We start from the raw sequence: 22,948 nt of genomic DNA on the forward strand, positions 1-22,948 counted from the left end.
CAACATTCACACGCAAGAATCAAGACGATACCAAAAGCGAACAAAAATTAGTTACAAAAGACGGTTAATATGGTCTCGAGAAATTTTGAGATTATTCGTCAATGGTTAGCGGTGTCAAACAATTGAAAGCTGAAATTGGCTTGCACTAAGTTATCAAAATTCTAGCGAGAACAGGAAAGTACAAAAAAAAACTCAGACAGGACGCACACAACACTTACTCAGGAAAAACAAAAAAAAGTTACTCACACTCAACATAGAATTCCTCGCCGGCCCGAAATTCCTCCGATAACACGCAGAAAAAAAATGTTTACTCGCTACGCCCGTGTCTCCTGAAGACCGTAGAAAGAAATTTGTACTGGCGGGCCCCACGTTGGGCGCCAAATTTTGTCATGCACTTTTCGGACGCCGGAGAGCAACGGCGAAGTGCGCGATCAAACAAGGTAGCGGAGACGCTACACGAAGCGCGCGCGAGAGCGACGAGAATACCGACAGCTAGATTCCAACCAGATCGCGAAATTGGGCGCCAGACGCGATTACGCCGGTCGCGTCGCCGGGTTCACTTTTCCACGCTAAACGCCAATTCGTATCACGCGATAACTCGTTACACAAAAACGGAATCGTCGCTCGCACGCGGCCAGCTAGCTCCTCTAACCGGTAGAGGGGCGGGGTAGCGGAGACAGGGACGAAGCGGCTCTCTTACTGGAGGAGACGGGTAGGCGAGAAATTAAGCACGATCAGGCCGATATAACAGAGAAAAATAACATGTATTGTAGCATAGGACGGAGACAGAGTAGAATCAAACGCAACGAAATCATCAGTCGACGCAAGCAAAGAACGGAAAAGATAAAGAGAGTTAACGAAAACGAATAAGCGGAACGCGAAAATTTACTTAAGTACTACAATGCTTACGCTAGCGGCGCGAACAGCGACGGTTGGTCCCGCGCGGAACGAGACAGCCAATCACGCGCGCTCGGAACAGCGCGGCGAGAACATACTCGGCGAACTCTCGCTAACGGACCGCAATTAATTCAAACGCAATGCGATCCGAAATACCCGGTGACGGCAATGCCGTCGTCGCGGTCACAATGCACAATTCTCGCGAAGACGCGCGACACGACAACGCACCGATAACGCGGACGGTCGTGTGATCACGGCCGTAACACGACTCGCGCACGTGCGCGAGGGCTTTGCGGCTTCCCGTAAAGCCGGTCGCTCGCGAACTTCTACGGCGGGACAGTCAACGTACACGCGGCAGCCGACAGCTGGGTGCCTCTACAAGGTCTCACGCTTGAGGTGGAGAGCCGACCAAACACCAAGAAGCAAGGTGCGTTCAATCGCCACGCGGCGGACGCACTCGCACACGAACCTAATGGCTCCACCTCAGAACGCGAGCCGGTCGACACCGACAGCTCGTGGCTTCACACGAAGGTTAGAGGGTCACCTCGACTTCCGCACGGTCCTCCTTCGGGTCCTCGGGTGTCCTCAACTCGCTCGCCAAGGCCGGGCACTCCTTCCGATAGCAGACAGGCCGATAGCTGACCGATATCTCGCACTCGCTCGCTCGTTTCCACACACGCACGCAGTCGGACGGGTCGCACGCAAAAGCCGAGAGGATCGCGCTCGATGCGCGATCGATGAGCGCTACCCCTCCTACAGGGTGCGCGATATCCTTGCGCCTAGCGGCGCGGCCTATCAGCGGCCGCCCTTATCTAGCCGTGACGTCACGGCAGCGCAGTGTCGGGTCTCCGCAGGTGTCGTGCGGTCCCCGTCGGCATCCGACATCCTCGTTGTTCTCGTCGTTCCTGCGGACGATCGCAACAGAATTTCCCCGCAACGATTCTTCGCCGCTACCATTCTCGGCGGACAGCCGGCATTCGACGGCCCTACTCCTGGCCGTTCGTCCGCCCTGGCCTGTCCCTCGGCTGCGCCAATTGCGAGCCTCTTTTGCGTGGCGCATCGCTGTCACCACGTCGAGTCTCGTCCTTCTCTCCGTCGGTTTTCCGTGCGCCGGCCCTGGACGATCGCCTTCTCCTTGTCCTGCGGCTGCCCATCCTCCTCGCTGCGGCTGGTCCTTAGGCGACGTTTGTCGGGGTGCCCGCGGATACATGAAATGAGCCGCGAATAAATAAATAAAACCATTACGCGCCGCAGTCCCGCCGGAGATCTCGCTCTCTCGCTGAGTGCCCGACCCGGTCCCACGCGCCTCCCTGCGCTATGCTCAGGCGGAGGACGAAGTGGCGAGGCAGATAAAACTGCCACGTCACAATATATAGGTATATATATATGTATGTGTATATATATATATATATATATATATATATATATATATATATGTATGTGTATATATATATATATGTATAAATATATGTATGTATGTATGTATGTATGTATATACTGCGCGCGCGTGTGTGTGTGTACACACACACATTATAATCTTGCTTGTAAGTTGAAATCATGGCATCACAAAAAATAAATATATTGCTTAACACTACAAAAACGCGTGAATCAGTACAAAATTACCTTTTCAAAAAAAGGTAAAAAAAAGGTGCCAATTTATGTGTGTGCGCGCGCACCTTATCTATAATTTTTTTTAAAAACTCAAGTGGTACTATTTTTTAATTCAACCTAAATGTATTTTTTCCAAAAAATGTATGAAATCTTTAAATTGCGTCAATTATAAAGAGAATATATTGCTGTTTGAAATAACTGTTGTACTACTTTTAACGAATAAAATGCAAGTGATAGTATATTTATCTTTTAAGTAAAACCCAAGTAGGAGTATCTTTAATTCTTTTTTAAATAAAATTCAAGTGATACTGTGTCTGTGTATTTTTATTGAAACATTTTTCTGTTCTAACCTAAGTGGATGTACTTAATTTAAAAAAGTTTCAATGAAATATGTAACATTTAATCTCAAAGAATTAAACAGAAATGAGAATGTTTTATTATAATAAAAAATTTTTAAACTACAAAAAATTGGCGCTGCTAAATGTCTAACTGTAATCTAAATAAAATGTTGTAAAACAGCAGCGCCAATTTTTGTAGTTTAAAAATTTTTTATTAAAACATTCTCATTTCTGTTTAATTCTTTGAGATTAAATGTTACATATTTCATTGAAACTTTTTTAAATTAAGTACATCCACTTAGGTTAGAACAGAAAAATGTTTCAATAAAAATACACAAACACAGTATCACATGAATTTTATTTAAAAAAGAATTAAAGATACCGCTACTTGGGTTTTACTTAAAAAATAAATATACTATCACTTGCATTTTATTCGTTAAAAGTAGTACAACAGTTATTTCAAACAGCAATATATTCTCTTTATAATTGACGCAATTTAAAGATTTCATACATTTTTTGGAAAAAATACATTTAGGTTGAATTAAAAATAGTACCACTTGAGTTTTTAAAAAAAATTATACTAGAAATACAACATATTCCTAATATTTTTAATGATAAAGATGCTAGTTTCTTAAAGGTTTCTTTCTCTTTTTTGGTAGCTGTATTTTAATACTCTTTTGCAAAGAATAATGAATCAATTGATAAAGAAAATGAACGATTACATTCCAGAAAAGATATGTAATTGTATATTGCAAATTACATATGCATTTCTTTGTGCAGTACTTGTGTGCGCGTATGTTTACATACAAGATATCTTAGAAACGTACTGTAATGTATATTTTAAATTTTGTTATAGTATAAAAAAACTGTCGTTCTTATTATCGTATGTTTATCTTTATTGTAGGCATCGTTAATAAGTTACTATCGTTCAAAGGCTGGATCCCTTTCAGCAGACTCACGTATTGTGCTTATCTTTTAAATCCTGTCATTATACGATCGACTCATTTATATAGTGAAACCACAGTTCATTTTGAATTTCTACTGTTTGTAAGTATACGAATATTTAAAATTTTAATATTTATAAAAAAATGTTATATTAATTTATTTGATTTTTATGTTCAGTTTGTTCAAGGAGTAGGATATATTGTGATCAGTTACTTTTGCGCTTACGTATTGTCATTGATGGTGGAAATGCCTTGTCTCCGGTTAATTCGAATGTTCATCCACCGTCAGAAGATGCTTAAAAAAGTATTGTAATTTTAGTACACTAAAATAACACAAGCGCACGATACGCGCGCGCCATTTAATTTTATGTTTACATATAACTTTATGTTTAAATATAAATAATAAGAATTTCAAAAATTATACATTCATGATTAATAATAATACAGTTCACGATGACAAATGACAGATTATGTTCTTGATAATAGATTATGAATAAATAAAAATAGAATATGATTTGATTTATTATTACCCTATCAGTATATAGACAATGTTTTTTAAATGTTTTATATATATATATATATATATATATATATATATATATGTGTGTATAAAAGTATACGTAGTATATGTTAATATCACATTTTTGTAATTGATACGCATATGTACAACTCTTTTATGTTTTTTATTTAACCAAAATCTACATAAAACTTAAAATTTAAACACGTCATAATTATTTAGTTTATAATTATTTAATATACAATAACGTTTATACTTAGCACGTGATATGATTGCATTTTTGTATTAAAAACAAATATTATACACGAGTCATCAACTTCCAAGCACACGAGATTATTATATCTCAATAACTTCTGAATCGATCTAAATACTCTCAAACGATGGGTAAAGTCCTATAATAAAAATGTTTTTATTTTTTCTATCTGTGTTCTATGGATGGAGATATCACAAAGATGAAAAATTCACCTTTGAAATTTTATTTTTTGAGACGTAGTCATTAAAAATATCTTTAAACTCGTGTTCAATTGCATTCTTAATTTCTTTTGTCCTTTATTTAAAAATCTTTACAGCCTTCTTTAAATCCTTTCTACTTTCTTCCTATATTACACTCTTACAATTCTTTTTCCTTCTTCCTTACATTATTTCACATTTTTTTAAATTTTTACTACAAGAGATTATGTCCGGTTAATAAAATAGTAATTCTTGAAACACAAAATGTCAATATACCATGATGTGCATCCTTTATTTAAAAAACCTTTAAATTCGTGTAAAATTACATTCCTAATTTCTTGCGTATTTTATTTAAAACTTTAAAACTTTACCTTCTCCACCTCCTTTAATTTCTTTCTGTTTTTTATTTTTTACTTATTTTACACTCACAATTCTTCCTCCTTTTTTCTTAAATTATTTCATGTCTCTCCGTTTCTCTACCCTCATTGCACATATTTTAAAATCTTTACTAAAAGAGATAATGTTCGATTAAAAAAATTTTCATTTTTATAACACAAAACTTCATAACACGATATGATATTCAACCAATTTTTAAAAAATCCTCAAACTTACGTTTAATTGTATTCTTAAATTCTTTTGTCCTTCATTTAAAAATCTTCACGTTTGCCTTCTTTAAATCCTTTCTACTTTCAACTTTTTTTCTATTTTACACTCTCACAATTCTTCTTCCTTTTTCCTTACATTATTTCATATTTTTTAAAATTTTTACTACAAGAGATAATGTCCAGTTAATGAAATAGTAACTTTTAAAACACAAAATGTCAATATACCATGATGTGCATCCTTTATTAAAAAAATCTTCAAATTCGTGTACAATTACATTCCTAATTTCTTTTGTATTTTATTTAAACTTTAACCTAACCCAACAAATATCAAATATAAAAGTTATATAACGTGGGAATAACACGCAATATAACGAAAGTTATCCTCTATTAATATTATAATTATATAATATTATTTATAGGTACAATATAATTGAGTTATAAAACTATTATAAAACTATTATATTACTCCGTTAGTGTCATATTATAATAAATAAACAGTAATATAACTGCAAGGACGCATGTTATATAATAAGTTTTATATTTGCATTATACTGATATTATATAATTTGAATTACGCGGGAGTCTAACAGCCATTGGCGCTCGCGTATTGTCCGTGCTGTGGTGAGTGATGATTCTTTCATACATGTTCATATACGATGAACAGGACTCCGTGTATATGTTCTGCGGACTCCGTCCGTGTTGCAGTGTTGATAGACGGGCCGGGTTTTCTCGCACATGCGCGACGGTAGAGCGTGGAAAGCAGCGACGTAGCGTTGCAAATGTAGCTAAAATGAGTACATAAAGACCCGGCGTACTACTTTATTTATAGTTTACATGAACAAAAATGTTACACGAATAAAAAAAAGTATATATATATATTACAATGTATTCTTTTTATTACATATTTCAGAATTTACTTTTATATTTCTTATGTTAATCAAATTGCAAAAATAATAAATTAAATTGCATTATAAAAACTAATTGTATTTATATTCCCCCTATATTTATATTATCTTAATTTTTTACTTTTACTTATTGTAATCGTCTGAATAAATTAAAATAATATTTCTGAGATATTTTAATAAAATATACTTTAAAATTATATATAATTAAAGAATATAATATGATTACAATAATGAGTTAAAATTTAAGATTTTTAAAAATATTTTACAAAAAAATGAATAATATATAAATAAAAGACAATAATACTTAAGCAGAAAATTCCCTAGTAGCACAAAATATTGGTTCAATATTGGGAAATAATGTAAACCCAATATTCTGTATTAGGTGTGAATTGATTTTCAGTATTGGTCTAATATTGCAGAGTATGATATCGACTCTTATTTAACCAATCTTGAAGTTGCAATATCGGTCCAATATTGAAAAATCATGTCAACCCAATATTATCTATTGGATGTGAATTGATTTTCAATATTGGTCCAATATTGCAAAGTATGATATTGACCTTTATTTTACCAATATTGAAAAAAAAAATAAATACGATATTATATATTAGTTGTGCATTGTGTTTTTAACACTGGTCCAATATTAGAAGGTTGACACTTTAACCAATATTAGTCCAATTTTTTTTTTAACCTAAGCGGTCACCCATCCAAGTCGCGACTCCGGTGAACGTTGCTTGACCTGTGTGATCGCTGCGAACTGATCCCTCGTGATGACCTGTGAACACTTTGTGCTGATACGTGTATATAACTGGTAGATCAGGTCAATATACGTTATCAAAAAATGGAATATGTATAATTAAAGCACATTATTTATATAAAAAAATATAAAATTATAGTTTTTTTACTAATTTCACAAATGTGGAATAGTATCTGGAATAACTTTTCTGTTATTTGTTTGAGTAAGAATGCAATTAGAAAATATATGTCAATATAATACAAATTAAATATAAAAAATTTTTATAAAAAAAAAATTTTTTAAACAATTGAAAAATATTATTTGATCATTGGAATGTAGATTGAGGTTTCTTCATTTATGGACCTATTTCGTTTATTGATAATATTTACAATACAATTATTGACTCGTAACATTGGCAGCACATTAATATTTCTTTTATAACCAATATTCGCTTTAGATTTGGAAATCTTGACCAATAATGCGCTTCCAATATAAGTGCAATATTGTATCATTGTTAACTCGTAACATTGGCAGCACATTACCGTTTCTTTAAAAAACAATATTCGTTTTTGATTGGCAAATATTGGCCAATGCACTTCTAATGTAAGTGCAATATTGTACAATTGTTGACTTGTAATATTGGCAATAAATTACCATTTCTTTAATAAATAATATTCGCTTTACATTGGCAAATCTTGGCCAATGCACCTCCAATGTAAGATCAATATTGTAAAATTGTTGACTTGTAATATTGGCAGTACATTGTCATTTCTTTAATAAACAATATTCGCTTTACATTGGCAAATCTTGGCCAATGCACCTCCAATGTAAATGCAATATTGTTTATTAATTGGCGAGCAATATTACAAGTACATGTGCAATTGATTCTATGACCAATATTGGCTCTTTATTGGGAAATATTGGCCAATGTACTCCCAACATAACCAATGTTTCGCCAATGTTAACCAATGTAAAGCCAATGTACTGTGCTACTAGGGTTTGCTCAATTTTTAAATTTAAAAAGCATTTTTTTTAATACAAATAACTTTATAGATTTTTTCTTTTTTAGTTTTTATTTTATTTTTGCATGAACTTTTAAATAACAGCGACATATGCGACGACGATTTGCAGTTAGATATATTCAACTGTAAACACGTGAAACGCGGTAATACAATTTAGTTGTTTTCTATATGACATGTGACGCGCGCAACAAAAAAAAAAAAAACGCACCCAGAGACGGATCCTTTTTTGCCTAGGCGGTCTCTTCGATAGGATAGGCTAGGTTAAGGTAAGTATATATTATTTAATTATTATGGATTTAAATGGAAAAGGAGCAATTAAGAAAGATAGAATTAGACAATTTTAATCATCATGCTTAGATGAAAAAGTTTTTAAAAGATGGTTGGCTCCTTGCCATCAAGAAAATAAAGCCATTTGCACTATATGCAATAAGACCATCAGATGTATGAAAACAGATTTAATTCAACACTCACAGACGGCCAAACATATTAAAAATGTAAATTTGAATAAAAATAATGACACTTTAGAAAATGTTAATGATTCGACAGACACCAAATTGTCTCATAAAAACAAAGTAAAACGAGCCGAAATAAAATTAGCAGCATATTTTGCTGAACATAATACCTCTTTTTGTTTTGTAAATCACTTAATTCCATTATTGAAGGATATTTGCATAGAACCTGAAGTTGTACAAGATCTTAAACTGGGCCAAATTAAATGTAAAAAAATTGTTACCGCTATATTAGCTAAACGCGAAGTTGAAATTTAAAATGTTGATAATTTAAAACTTGTTGATAATTTAAAATGTTGCAAATTTTCAATTTTAATTGACGAAAGTACAAATATTTCAGACACAAAATTAATGTGCGTTCTTGCTAAATATGTTTGTCCTAAAAGTAAAAAAATTATGACACAATTATTAGAATTGTTATCTTTAGACGCTAAAGATTGTTCCGCGAGTAAAATTTTTATAATTTTTAAAAATCTTCTTGAAGAAAAAAAATTCCAATTAAAAATGTTGTCGGAATGGCATGTAATAATGCATCAGTTATGACTGGATGCAATAATTCGTTTGTGCAACTTTTAAAATTAGAAGTACCGCCATTTTATTAGTCACATTAAATTGTATTTGCCATTCCTCCGCGCTAGTAGCCAGTAAAGCCCACGATAAATTACCTTCTTCTTGCGAAAATTTAATTAGAAATATTTATAACTATATTTTGGGCAGTGCAAAAAGATGTGCAATTTTACGAGAATTTCAAGAATTCTTCAATGTGGAAAGGAATAAGTTGTTAAAATTATCAAATACTAGATGGCTCATATTACAAAAATGCATTGTTCGAATTCTTCAAAATTGGGAGGTATTGACAAATTATTTTCTATTAGCAGTCATTGAAAATAAATTAAAATCTGCAGAGTATCTGCAACTATTTTATCTCATTTAAACGACAACATAATTAAAGCGTACTTTTTATTTTTAAGATATGTGTTAGATTTTTCTAATAATTTTAATGTTTTGTTTCAATCGCGTAAAATCTTAATTCATAAATTATTTGTAAATAGTCGACAATTAATTGTTTAAATAGCTCAAAATTTTATGACTCCAAATTCATTAAAAGATATTAATAATTTAGATAAAAGTAAAGAGAAAAATATTTTAAATTTTGAAGAAATATATGTGGGGCCCGAATGTGAGATTTTATTAGAATCATTATCTTCGAATGTAGACAAGAAATTAAATTAGCATGTTTAAATTTTTAAATAACGGCAGTACAAGAGATGCTTAAACGTTTACCGTATAAGGATCATGTTTTTGAATGTTTGACTTTTTTAGATCCAAAAATAGCACTGTACTATGAAAATAGAGCTAAAATTAAAGATTTGACTAATATTGCCACAATTGTAGAAAACATTAATATTACAAAATTAGCTTATGAATGGAGAATTTTACCTTCCATTTTTGATGATGAGCAGAAAAAAAGAATTAGAATCTTTAGAGATTGATAACATGTGGCATAAAATATTAACATACAAAGATTTTAATGATCAAGAAGTTTTTCAAAATTTAAAATTATTAGTAGAAATAGTTCTTTCTTTTCCCCATTCAAATGCCGAAGCCGAACGAATTTTTTCAATGGTGAACAATATAAAAAATAACAAAAGAAACCGTTTGAATAATGATACTGTTTCTGCTCTTTGTGTAGTTCGGTCAAGCTTTCAAGCTGAAGACATTAATTGCACTAATTTTGAAATTGTTCCTAGGCATTTAGAACTGCATAACGCACAAAATTTATATGAAAATCAAAATACATCTGATGAGACTTAATAATTTTGTTTTTATATTTTATTTTGCTTCATAATTTTGCTTTTATTTTTTTATTATTTTGCATAGAGTCACACATGTAGCCAGTATTTTTTATTGTTAGTTATTGTTAATATAAATTTTATTTAAAAATTTTAATTACAAGTTAATTATTATTTAACTATTTTTTTTTAATTATTTATTTATATTCCTTGTTTATGTTTGCGTAATTTTATTTTAGTTTTTAAACGATGATTTTAAAAAGTGCACATTTTATTTTTATTTTAGTATTAATCGTTTAGATATTATTTAATTTTATTTTTATGCAATTTTATTTTCCCATACAGCACAAAAATTGCAACAACATTATTACAACGTTGCAACAATATTTTTCAAACAAAAGATTGCAGAAATATTGTTACAACGTATTGTATACTATATGTTGCGTAAGTTCTGTACTGTATGAATATAGTTCTTAAACAATTGTTTAAAAGTGCACACTTTTTTTTTTTTGTTAACTGTTTAAATATATAATTTAATAGGAAGGACCGTCTGAGGAGGAGTTTTTAGTGGGTAGGCAAGATGGTAGAATCTTTTACGATGTATCTCTATTGAATCCTACACACTCTGGAGCACAGGCTCTAGGGCGTCTTGCTCTTCTTAAAGTGAGAATTGGAAAGTCATTGTCTTTTTGATGAGGATTAGAAGATTATCGCTTTTAAAAGAGCCTTGCGAAGATTTTTCCCTTACAAAAAAAAAAAAATTTACTAGTTTTTCTTATTTAAACATTGCTAAGAGTATTTGTCAATTTTTATTTTAATTTAGTTATATTTCATTTTTTATAAATTATTTTTTTTATAAATTATTAGGAATATAAATAAGTTTCCGCCGTTTTTTATCAAAAATTGGGCATTTATTGTGAAAAAACGGTACCTAATGTTTTATTGTCCATCGCTAGCCACTACTTTTTCCCATCTTTCTGGCAGCATACGGATACCGCGTCGAAAGAATGCTTCATCTTTTGAAGCTATCCACAAATCGACCCAATTTTTTGTATCTTCGTATGATGTGAAGTGTTGCTCAGACAGGCCATGCGCCATCGATCGAAACAGGTAGTAATCAGAAGAAGCAATGTCTGGTAAATATAGCGGGTGGGGTAAAACTTCCCAATTGAGTGTTTCCAGGTAGGTTTTGATCGGCGCCGCAACATGTGGACAAGCATTATCATGCAGAAGAATAACTTTGTCGTGTCTGGAGTAGTAGTGGGCACGTTTTTCCTTGAGTACTCGGCTCAATCTCATTAATTGTGTTCGGTAGAGAGCGCCAGTAATGGTTTCATTCGGTTTGAGCAACTCATAATACACGACACCATGGTGATCCCACCAAATACACAACATGAGCTTTTTTCCATGAATGTTCGGCTTGGCTGTCGATGTTGAAGCATGGCCAGGTGGTCCCCATGATTTCTTCTTCTTTGGGTTATCGTAGTTGATCCATTTTTCATCACCAGTGACCATACGATGCAAAAAACCCTTTCGTTTATGCCCTGCAAGCAGCATTTCACATGTGAAAAATCGGCGTTCAACGTTTCTCGGCTTCAGTTCATATGGAACCCAGTTTCCTTGTTTTTGAATCATTCCCAATGATTTTAAGCGATGTGAAATTGCTGGTTGAGTCACTCTTAATGTAAGTGCTTCTTGAGTTTGGCACGAATCTTCATCTAATAATGTTTCCAATTCCGCGTCTTTGTACACTTTCAGCCTTCCGCTACGTTCTTTGTCTTCGACGTCAAATTCACCGTTCTTAAACATGTGAAACCACTCACGGCAACTTCTCTCACTTAAGGCAGCCTTACTATATGCTTCTACAAGCAATCGATGCGCCTCGGCTGCAGATTTCTTCAAATTAAAGAAGTAAATCAAAAGCTCCCGCAAATGACGCTTACTTGGCTCAAAACTCGACACTTTTGCACAAAAAAAGATATATGATGCTGATACAAAATCGCTAATATTTTAAGGTTATGTTGTTGCCAGATATCCAACCTTACAATATAACGTTTTACAACAGACAATTTCAACCATAACATACTAGTGGCGCCATTTTTTGTGAAACGGCGGAAACTTATTTATACTCCTAATATTTTGTTTACATTTTATTATTAAATATTATTTGTTGTTTAATAATATTCATATTATATGCGTGTATGTAAAAAATTTGTAAAATTAAAAAATTTTATAAATTTGAAAAATGTTACATTTTATATTTTATCTATTTATTGTTTTACATATTATTATATATACTATATATACACTTACACATACATACACACACACACACACACATCATGTTTGAAAAAAGTGAGAGCGAGTATTTGTCTCGAGGTTACAATAAGCAGCTCCTAAAAGTCTCACTGAAGTATGAGTTGGGGAGTAGGGCGCCGCCGTGTCGCCTAGATATAACGCATGTAGCCGCACTCGACTCACAAGAAAATCTCCCATGGCGTAGTGACGCCAGAACTCACTTGTTAAATCCATTTCAATTCAAAATTACAGAATTTCATAAATTATAGTTAAATCAAATTTTAATGCGACGTGACACGTTGAGACGGTAACAATTCTTATGTACCATTTTTAAATAGATATTTTGATGACAACATTGGTAAATCGCCTTAACAAATTTGTAAAATTGTCCAAAAGCTATGTTTTTTTTGGCAATTAATAATTCTTGACAACCGTCAAGAAAAAAATAGTTTCCAAACAATTTTACAAATTAGTTAAAATAATGTACAATGTTATTTTATCAAAATAGCTTTTTATTTAAAAAATAGCACGCAAGAATTTTCAGCATTTCTCGCTACTAATGTCAGGATTTTGAAACGTGGTCGCTGAAAGTATTTAGGAGTCTTAATGCAAATAAATTAAAATTTTTAAAAAATTTTATATTATGCATTACACTTAAATAATTTATTATATAACTATTATTTTCTGTGTTTGCTGGGTCATCGTGGAACCGTCGAGGCGAGCCGTCGCTCGTGCTCTCCTGCCCGATAACTACTATTACATACTGCAGTGTTTAGTTCACATTACTCTCCTGTGTTGGAGGCTGCAAGAAATCTGGAAGCAAAAAAATCTGAAACTATTTTAATAGCGGAAGCCGATTTATCATTTGAAAGTGCCACGAGGCGCTATTAGATCCGCCATTTGCATGCCAAAGTCCACGTTTTTCACATAACAGTTTTTATATCAATCTGCTGTTTTTATATCACTCTCCTCTAATTTATAAGAGAAGTGCCTTGCATTATTAGAAGAGGTGAAGAAATTCCATTTACTGATCCATAACTGTCCGAACTCATAACGTCGACGAATCTGGATGTTGGTAAGTACTCCTAGGATATCTCGGCATAAAAAAAATTCTTTTTTCTATCAGCCACCCTGATTACCAAATTGACTTCAGTTTAACTAGACAAAAGCGTAACTCTTGTCACATTTTATTTTCATCTTACTCTTTTTCTTGATTAAACTTTTATATTTATAGTATTATTTATCTTTTAGCTTATAATTCTACAGTCTAGAGCTGCTCTTATGTAGTTACTAAATTCTATTTAATTTCTTTTTAATCATGTATATATACTATGTGTCAATATCTAGTAGTAGTAAGGTACTTTATTCCTTGCGGAGTACACTGCGGATTTCTGCTCCGCTTACATAGTTTCAACATTTTATTCCTTGCATCTTTTACAACGCATGAAAAAGAGAGAGAAAAATTACTCATCCATTCATATCTCCACACTCATTCTCTGGACCTCCGTTTCCGCCGCACTTTCCTCTCTTCCTTCCTCACTCTCATTCATACCCAGCCACATTCCTCCCTCCCTTATCTCTTCCAGTTTCTTCATCCAAACTTCTCCCTCCTCCCTCTCACCTAAAACCTCTCCTACCATCTCCTGCCATCCCTTTTCCGTCCCTCAATCCGTGCATTCCTTCCATATATGTTCCCACGTTTCCTCTCCCCATCCACATATCCTACACTTTCTTTTCTCTTTCTCTTCTCAGTATCTACCTCCTCTCATACCGTCTCCTAACCTAAACCTCGCAATCCTTTTCTATCTTTCCTCCTTCCAATCCCTCTTCAAATACTCTAGCACTCTCTTTCCTTTCACTCTGTTATACCATCTGTTAAAACTCGAGCTCCTAATTCTTTCCCACCTTTCCTCTTCCTGCCGCTTCCTCTCTCTTGCTAACACCTCTTCCCCCCTTAACCCTCCTTCTTCTCTCAACTTTTCTATCACCTTGATATTCCAGCTCTTTTCTTCATAGAAACCTCTTTTTTCTTCCTCCAATTTTCCCATCACCTTTCCCTCCTTCGCTCTACCATGTATACTATATCTATTTACAGCGCATTTTCTCCTATTAAGATTTATTAAATGTCTCTCTGACATACACAAACCATTATTTTCTTTTTTTATATACTCTTTTTTTATATACTCTACTATTCTCTTATTTATATATACAGGGTGTTTCAGACCACCCGTACACCCCTTTTCTCTTCGCAGGATTAGGACCAATCAAAAATATGTTCAGACGAAAGTTGTAGGGTTTCAAAAGATCTATTCAATGATCTTATCAGTTTGACCTTGGATGGCGTCGCCAAGGTCAGATCGAAATCACATTAAGTTTTTTAAATGAAACACCCTATTTTTGATTCCAGAATCTAATAGCTGGTGTCAAGACCTTTCCAAAACACTATAAGAAAGTTTATTTTCGTTGACTACTTTCCGAGTTGTGCGGCTTGAAAGTTACACTACCGCCAACACCATGTAAATAACAATATAAAATCACGCGTTACGCAGAAAGCCGTGCAGCCGACACAAAGAAAGTAAACACGCGAGCCGGGCCAACAAAAACAGATCATGAAAAATCGTGAAAGTTAGCTGTCGCGACCGTAGATAGTCACATACATATGTATGTCATAATATTATGTAATTACATTATTACTTTAACGGTAGCACACGAGCAATAACGAGCGCGGCTTTCTGCGTAACGATGTCTAACTCGTGATTTTATACATATTGTTATTTGCATAGGATGTAGTAGAGATGTATTCACCACAACGCTATTATGACTCAACTCAACACGAGTGACAATAACTCTCTCAAACTTGTCACCTACGTCTTCAATAACCGTCATATCAGTATCAATCGCGCAACAAAAATCCGACCCTCTTTATTAGTCTAGGTTTATTTAGCCATGTCCTATTCCAATGAAGAAGCATATGATATGCTGCTAATTTTAGGTGAGTGTCGAGGTACATTCATTGCAGCGGAAAGATTGTGGCGGGAACGTTATCCTGATCGGACTCCTCACTCGCGAAATGTTTTTTCACGTTTGGCTAAACGAATCAAAATTAAAGGTGTCGTTCAGCCTCAACATAACAAAGGTACACAAATTCGTCGTCCGATTATGGATGAAAGAACAGTGGAAATTCTTGCATCGACAGAATTGAACCCTTATGATTCTTTAAGACGACGAGAACAAGATTCTGGTGTTAGTAAAATCAGTGTTTGGCGCATTCTAAAAAATAACAAATTTCACCCTTACAGAATGTCTGTTCATCAAGCGTTGAATTATAACGATATTAGACAGAGACTTGTATTTTGCAACTTTATAAGACAGCAACCTGATTGCTTGACAGCACTTGATTTCCACTTGAAAATTTTATTTTCTGACGAATGTACACTTAAAAGTGATGGATCTGTTAATACTTGGAACTCTCGTTATTGGGCACAAAATAATCCTCACTGGTTGAGAGAAGTAGATCATCAAACCATTTGGAAAGTCAATGTTTGGTGTGGAATTATTGGAAGTCAAATCACAGGTCCTGTTTTCTTTGACGAAAATCTAAACGGTGATAGATATTCCGCCTTGATAATGACAGATCTTCCTGTCTTACTAGAAAATATTCCTCTGCAATTGCGCCTGAACATGTGGTTCCAACAAGATGCATGTCCGTCTCATACATCGAGAGTTGCTCGTGCGGCATTAAATACTATGTTCCCCGACAAGTGGATAGGCAAATACGGTCCAATCAATTATCCACCCCGATCACCAGATCTCACCGTCCTTGATTATTATTTCTGGGAAAGGATAAAAAACTTGGTCTATCATGAACGTCCGACTACGAGGGATAATATGATTCGTAGAATAAGTGAAGCAATTCGATCCTTACGTGCCGAGGAAATTCTTCGAGCAACCAATGATTTTCAAAATAGAGTTGATGCTTGCATCGCAGAGAATGGTGCTCACTTTGAACATTTAGTCGCTTAACAAAACGTACACTCATTCATTCCCGAACGTGAGAGGCAAGGGGACTCACGTGAATCAAGCACCCCAAACGTGAGAGGCAAGGGGACTCACGTGAATTAAGCACCCCAAACGTGAGAGGCAAGGGGACTCACGTGAATCAAGCACCCCAAACGTGAGAGGCAAGGAGACTCACGTGAATCAAGCACCCCAATGGGATGAAATTCTCGTCACGTCCACGTCGTTCATTCTGGATAATGCTAAGCACGGGAAAATGCATACAGTCAATCTGGACATGATTGATCATCAAACATAATCAATCCAGTTAATAAACAAAAGCAGAGTACATAAAACTTTGACTCCCCTTTTCCTCCCCCATACACATACGCATGCACGTATGCACACACCCACACTCAAAATTAAATCCGACTAAGTAACCACCACATGGTACATCTTGAGTAATGCTGATGCTGGCGGTAGTGTAACTTTCAAGCCGCACAACTCGGAAAGTAGTCAACGAAAATAAACTTTCTTGTAGTGTTTTGGAAAGGTCTTGACACCAGCTATTAGATTCTGGAATAAAAAATAGGGTGTTCCATTTAAAAAACTTAATGTGATTTCGATGACCTTGGCGACGCCATCCAAGGTCAAACTGATAAGATCATTGAATAGATCTTTTGAAACCCTACAACTTTTGTCTGAACATATTTTTGATTGGTCCTAATCCTGCGAAGAGAAAAGGGGTGTACGTGTGGTCTGAAACACCCTGTATATATATGTTGTACTAAATTATCGCCTTATTCTCTAAATTAAATAATTTAAAAACATTTTTTAATAATTTTTAATTTAATTTAATTACGTTTATAGTTTACACAATTTTTAATTAGATATATATATTTTTTTTTATTTAATTTGCAGTGATAAAGAAAACAGTAACTAAATATACATCAAGGACAAATTTCAAACTAGAAACAGCCATGTACGAGGTGTGATCAAAAAGTAAGGTAACTTTTCATTTTTATAAAAAAATATTCATTTATTCATCCAAAATTATGTTATCCCCTTCAAAATAATCTCTCTCTGATACAATGCATTTGTGCCAGCGCTTTTTCTAGTCGTCAAAACATTTCTGAAATGCACTTTTGGGTATTGCCTTGGGCTCCTCCAGCGATGCAGCCTTAATCTCCTCAATCGTCGCAAATCTTCGTCCTATCATAGGCCTTTTCAATTTTGGGAAGAGGAAAAAGTCGCAGGAGTCTGGTTCACCAAGTCTGGTGAATACGGTGTCTGAGGCATGATGATAGTATTGTTTTTGGCCAAAAAAGTACTCACTAATAACGACGTGTGCGCAGGTGCATTATCATGGTGCAGAATGCATGAATTTTCTTTCCACATTTCCGGACGTTTTTTTCTTATTGATTCACGCAAATGCCGCATAACCTCAAGGTAATACTCCTTGTTTACCGTACGACCTTGTTGTAGGAATTCTTGATGCACAACGCCATGGTAATTAAAGAAAACTGTGAGCAAAACCTTCACATTCGAACGAACTTGGCGTGCCTTTTTCGGTCTTGGCTCTCCTGGGCTCTTTCACTGGGATGATTGGGCTTTGGTTTCGACGTCATAACCATATACCCATGTTTTGTCACCAGTTATAACCCTTTTGAGCAGATCAGGATCATTATTGACGTCGTTCAACATGTCTTGCGCGATGTTCATGCGACGCTGCTTCTGATCAAAATTAAGCAGTTTTGGAACGAATTTCGCTGACACACATGTCATACCCAAAACATCCGTTAAAATTGATTGGCATGAGCCAAACGATATGTTAAGATCATCATCTATTTCTCTAATCGTGATTCGACGATTTTTCAACATAATTTCTTTCACTTCCTGAACATTTTCGTCGGTTTTTGACGTGCTGGGGCGTCCAGAGCGAGGTTCATCGTTATCATTTTCGCGGCCCTCTTGGAATAACTTATACCATTTATAAACATTTTTTTGCTCAAAGTTGACTCACCGTACGCCACTGTCAACATTTCAAGAGTTTTTGAACACTTAATATCTTTTTTACACAAAAATTAATACAAACTTTCTGCTCCATTATTTTCAACAGCAAAAAATCGCCGAGCACACAAACACGAGTCTAACCTTTATGCCTCTCACATAAAAACAACACATGCTATATAGTCAAAACTGTGAACATATGATCATGACGAGTGTACCAACACACACAAAAAATTTTGAAATTAGAGTGTACAGAGCGCGCGAAATTCAAAAAGTCACCTTACTTTTTGATCACACCTCGTATATAAGAGAAAATTTCTAAATTCGATAGCTTTTCATTGTTTAATATCCTTAAGGGATCTCGGTTTTCTAACAATCTCACTTGGTGTTGTATGTCTAAACAACAATAATAAACATGATATTCTATTAATTGATCTTCTGCTTAAACGTATAGAAAGTGACCCCTTTATCCATAAAAGTAGTAGTTTTTTAACAACGCCTAAACATATTAAATGCATGTAGTCTAATGGAGTACCACTTATACATTTAAATTCTGGAATATTATTTAAAACAGTATAACCAGTTTGAAATTTCTTGTAAGCATTAATAGCAAATAATTCGTCAGTTCTCAAAGAAAATGATGAATTTGGAGGAAAGTAAATTCTGCCATTTACATATTTTCCTTTGATTGTACATTTTGTGCAACTGTCAAATCCAGTGTGACCTTTTAAATTTAAAACGAAAGATTTTGCTGGTACGTCACATATTAAACCAAATAATTTAATTTTAATTACATTGTTATTATAAATATAAACATTATTTAACTTAATTAAATCAGTGACTAAAGGTTGTAAAAAAGTATTAAAATCTTGTTGTTTTTTATCTCCAAAAAAGGCACCAACAAAATAAACATCATTACTAATTGTATTCAAACATAAGATAGGCCATAATGATGCTTGTGATGACTTTGATAATGGAAGACCGTCAATGTTTATAAATAAATTAATACTTTCTTTGCGTGATTTTAATAACATTTTTTTTTATAATATTATCCAAACGTGAATAAAAATATTCTCCATCACATACACTTATAGCATTGGTTTGTCGTGGAGTTTGTAATAATGTTTGTGCATCTTTTGGAAAGTTGCATGATGTATATTGCTGCAAAATTTTTAGTAATGCATTACATGCATTATGATTAATATTATACAATACAGCCCATGCAGCTATAGCATTTGTAAAATTTTTACCTTTATCAGCATCATTATAAACTTCGTTTATAATTTTTATGGCAGGATTGTGAAAGTCATGATCACCATCCTTGTTGTTATTATTATTATTATCATCATAATCAGAGTTTATTTGAAAGTCAATGTTATCATTATATAGACATTGTTGATGATTTTTATCTTCGAAAGTTTCAGTACAAACTATATTATCAATATTTTCAATACATGTATTAATATTTTCATTTGTATGAAAATTTAAATTGTGATTTGTAAACAAAGTATTGGAAGTACACAATGGTTTTAATATGTATTTAGAGCATTCTGCTATATCTATATTAGTTTCATTTCCAATAATCCTTCTTATATGACGTTTTGAAACAAATGACTTTCTTTTTTTTGCATTAGACATATTTATTATCAAAATTTTAAAACAAGTATTGTTCTGAAAACAAAGTTTTATTTTAATTTATTAATAGTTTAAATGTTGTCTAAATTGATTTATAAAATCAATAAACATATATTATTTGACATAATAAAAAGGAGTTGTGATGATGCGTACCTGCGTACTACATATGTGTTTGGCTATGCAATAACGATGATAATAATGACGGCAATGATAATAACGATTCACTTGCAATCGTTGCAACGATGCTGGGGGTTTTTAGAATTAGGCCTCCTCTATAGATTATGTGACGCCTATCCTTGCTATTCTGTTTTAGGTTAGGGCGACAAACTTCCCAGATGCGGACTTTGTGCTCGTACAATAATTTGCAACGGTCCCTGTTTTTCTCTTACCGCTCGCTACAATTGACGTGGCTCTATTAAAATATTTCTGTGCAAGTCGAGACAGGAGACATCTGGTGCACCACGTGCTGCATACCGCTTTTCATCTACAAGTACGTCCTAGAGTCCTATATAAAGAGAGAAGCGACATTGATGTACGAAGCTCTGATTGGTAATCTGATTGATACTTGATTGGCTAAGCGAGCAGCCATATTGTGACCACAGCTGTTTGTAGAATGATACGAATGGTGTTTGATGACGTTAAAGCGGTCCCAAAATGGCGGTGAAGGACTCAATTGGATACTGAAGGTTGTGGTGAGGGTTCAATGTCGCTTCTCTCTTTATATAGGACTCTAGTACATTCTCTTCGTGGCCGGGCTCGGCACGCTTTCATGAGATAGCGCCGCAGACTCTAGCGAGGGAATGCTACCTGAACCTCGCCCCTACGGAGACCACTCTTGTCGGACACAATACCACTTTGTGCACGATATCGCCGGTGATCGCCGGTAAAAACTGCGCACCGATACCGTACTTCGATCACCACGTCCGTCACACCCAGAAATGCACACGATAATCCTTGTCGTTCGCGCTCGGCTGCCGGCCGCTCTCGTCCAACTGTTTGTAAGGCAATTGCGCGTGATTGGCTCTTACTTTTAAAACTAATTTAATAAATCAATGTAGAGATTTAGCAGAAAATTTAGTAACGTTGCCCACCCTAAGTTTATTGTATGCGGATGAATAATTATGGATAAGTTAATAAATTATTATATGCAAATATTCTGTTTTGGCTTTTTATTAAAATTACTTTATTAAAAAATTATGATATTGCAATGTTTTCGGATTATTACTGGCATATGCCATGCGATGTTGCAGGCATATTGTTAATTTATGTTTCTGCAATGTCTCCGTAATATTGCATTGCAATCTTCAACATTGCAACGTTGCTGCAATGTTGCTGGAATTTTCTGTGCTGTATGGGTAGATTAACATTGATCTCGATTGAATTATTGACGTCAAAATAATGTCGTATTAAATAAATAACGTCAAAATGACGTTAAAATGACGTCAAGATCGTGTCATGGTCTGAGACGTTTTACAGTCTCGGCGGTATCATTTTGATGAATCATTTCAACATCAATATATACAGGTCATCAATTGGATGGCATCTTGACTAATCTCACCGGGATGACACTAGGTTCATAAATATGGAAACATCATGGCTGACGATCACATGACCATTGCCACCCGAGTTTGGGGATAAAAGTTGCGCGCGCATGTCGAAATTGAGCGATAGGGGCCGATTAAACACGAGCAATTTTATAGTTATGGGTTGGATCATGATGTAAGAAGAAAGGTGAAACAAGTAACCAGATGCGCAGTAGACCATACTCTAGACCAATCAGAACTGGGTCCAAATTTTGAGATTCAATATGGCTATGGCTCCGGTACTGGGACGTATTTATACTTGCATTTATACGTGAATCGGAGATAATCGGTGAATCGAAGAAATTCAAAGCTACTTAAAAAAAGAAGAATGTGAAGGTAAGGTTGAGACTTTGTACATTAATAAAAATTGTGATAATTGTTATTTCAAATTTTGTAAACTTGAATTAGAAGAAATTTGGAAAGTTATAAGAATGAGCTTATGTGTATGGCTAAATTGTTGTATTTCATGTTTATAACAACAGTGTTTATTGCAACAGTGATTTTTGTTAAAGATAATAAATTTCAAGTATTTTTACATTTTTATATTTATTTTTTTTAACAGCATCTACATTTTAAGTATTTGTGACTACATATGATTGTTTCGTATTTAAATTGCGCGGATATATTTGGACCCAAATTTCATTGGCTCATCACAGCCACGCCTCTTACCGCGCATCGAGCCGCCGACGATGCGCGTTGTTTCACCTTGTTTTTTACATCATGGGTTGGATGTTGTGTCGAACGTCGAACATGACTGTCCGTTTCGTTGCAAAAGTTTTTATCTTTATATATGTTCTGTGATTTTTACTGATGTAATATAATATTGAAAGTATACTGTGGGAGGACACATTCAGAAACCGAGACCGTGCTGCAGACGTTGCTACAGATTCTTATTTATCAGCGAAAAAGAACTACGTGTTTTGTCGAAAATTCTCAGTCATCAGCGAAAAGAAAGCAGAATAAACGACGCGAGAGAAAAAACATCAAACATGTACCCAACCAGCACACAATATTTTTTAAATGTTTTTAAAAACATTTAAAAAACATTTTTAAAAACATTTGTAAAAACGTTAAAAATAATGGGTTAAGTGCCCTTTTT

At 34.4% G+C, this 22,948-nt stretch overlaps 1 protein-coding gene across 1 annotated transcript in view; it reads left to right on the forward strand.

The window, feature by feature from the left end:
- LOC105204756 (nose resistant to fluoxetine protein 6) overlaps positions 1–4,304 on the forward strand; it is a 38,133-nt gene extending 33,829 nt beyond the window's left edge. Inside the window, exons 14-15 of the mRNA XM_039457227.1 lie at positions 3,751–3,893; positions 3,969–4,304. Of these exons, the coding sequence (XP_039313161.1) occupies positions 3,751–3,893; positions 3,969–4,103 (278 nt within the window). The 3' untranslated portion in view covers positions 4,104–4,304. The remainder of the gene's footprint in view (positions 1–3,750; positions 3,894–3,968) is intronic.
- Positions 4,305–22,948: the final 18,644 nt, after the last annotated feature.

Source organism: Solenopsis invicta, chromosome 14 (genome assembly GCF_016802725.1).
Source record: "Solenopsis invicta isolate M01_SB chromosome 14, UNIL_Sinv_3.0, whole genome shotgun sequence".
Classification (NCBI taxonomy): domain Eukaryota; kingdom Metazoa; phylum Arthropoda; class Insecta; order Hymenoptera; family Formicidae; genus Solenopsis; species Solenopsis invicta.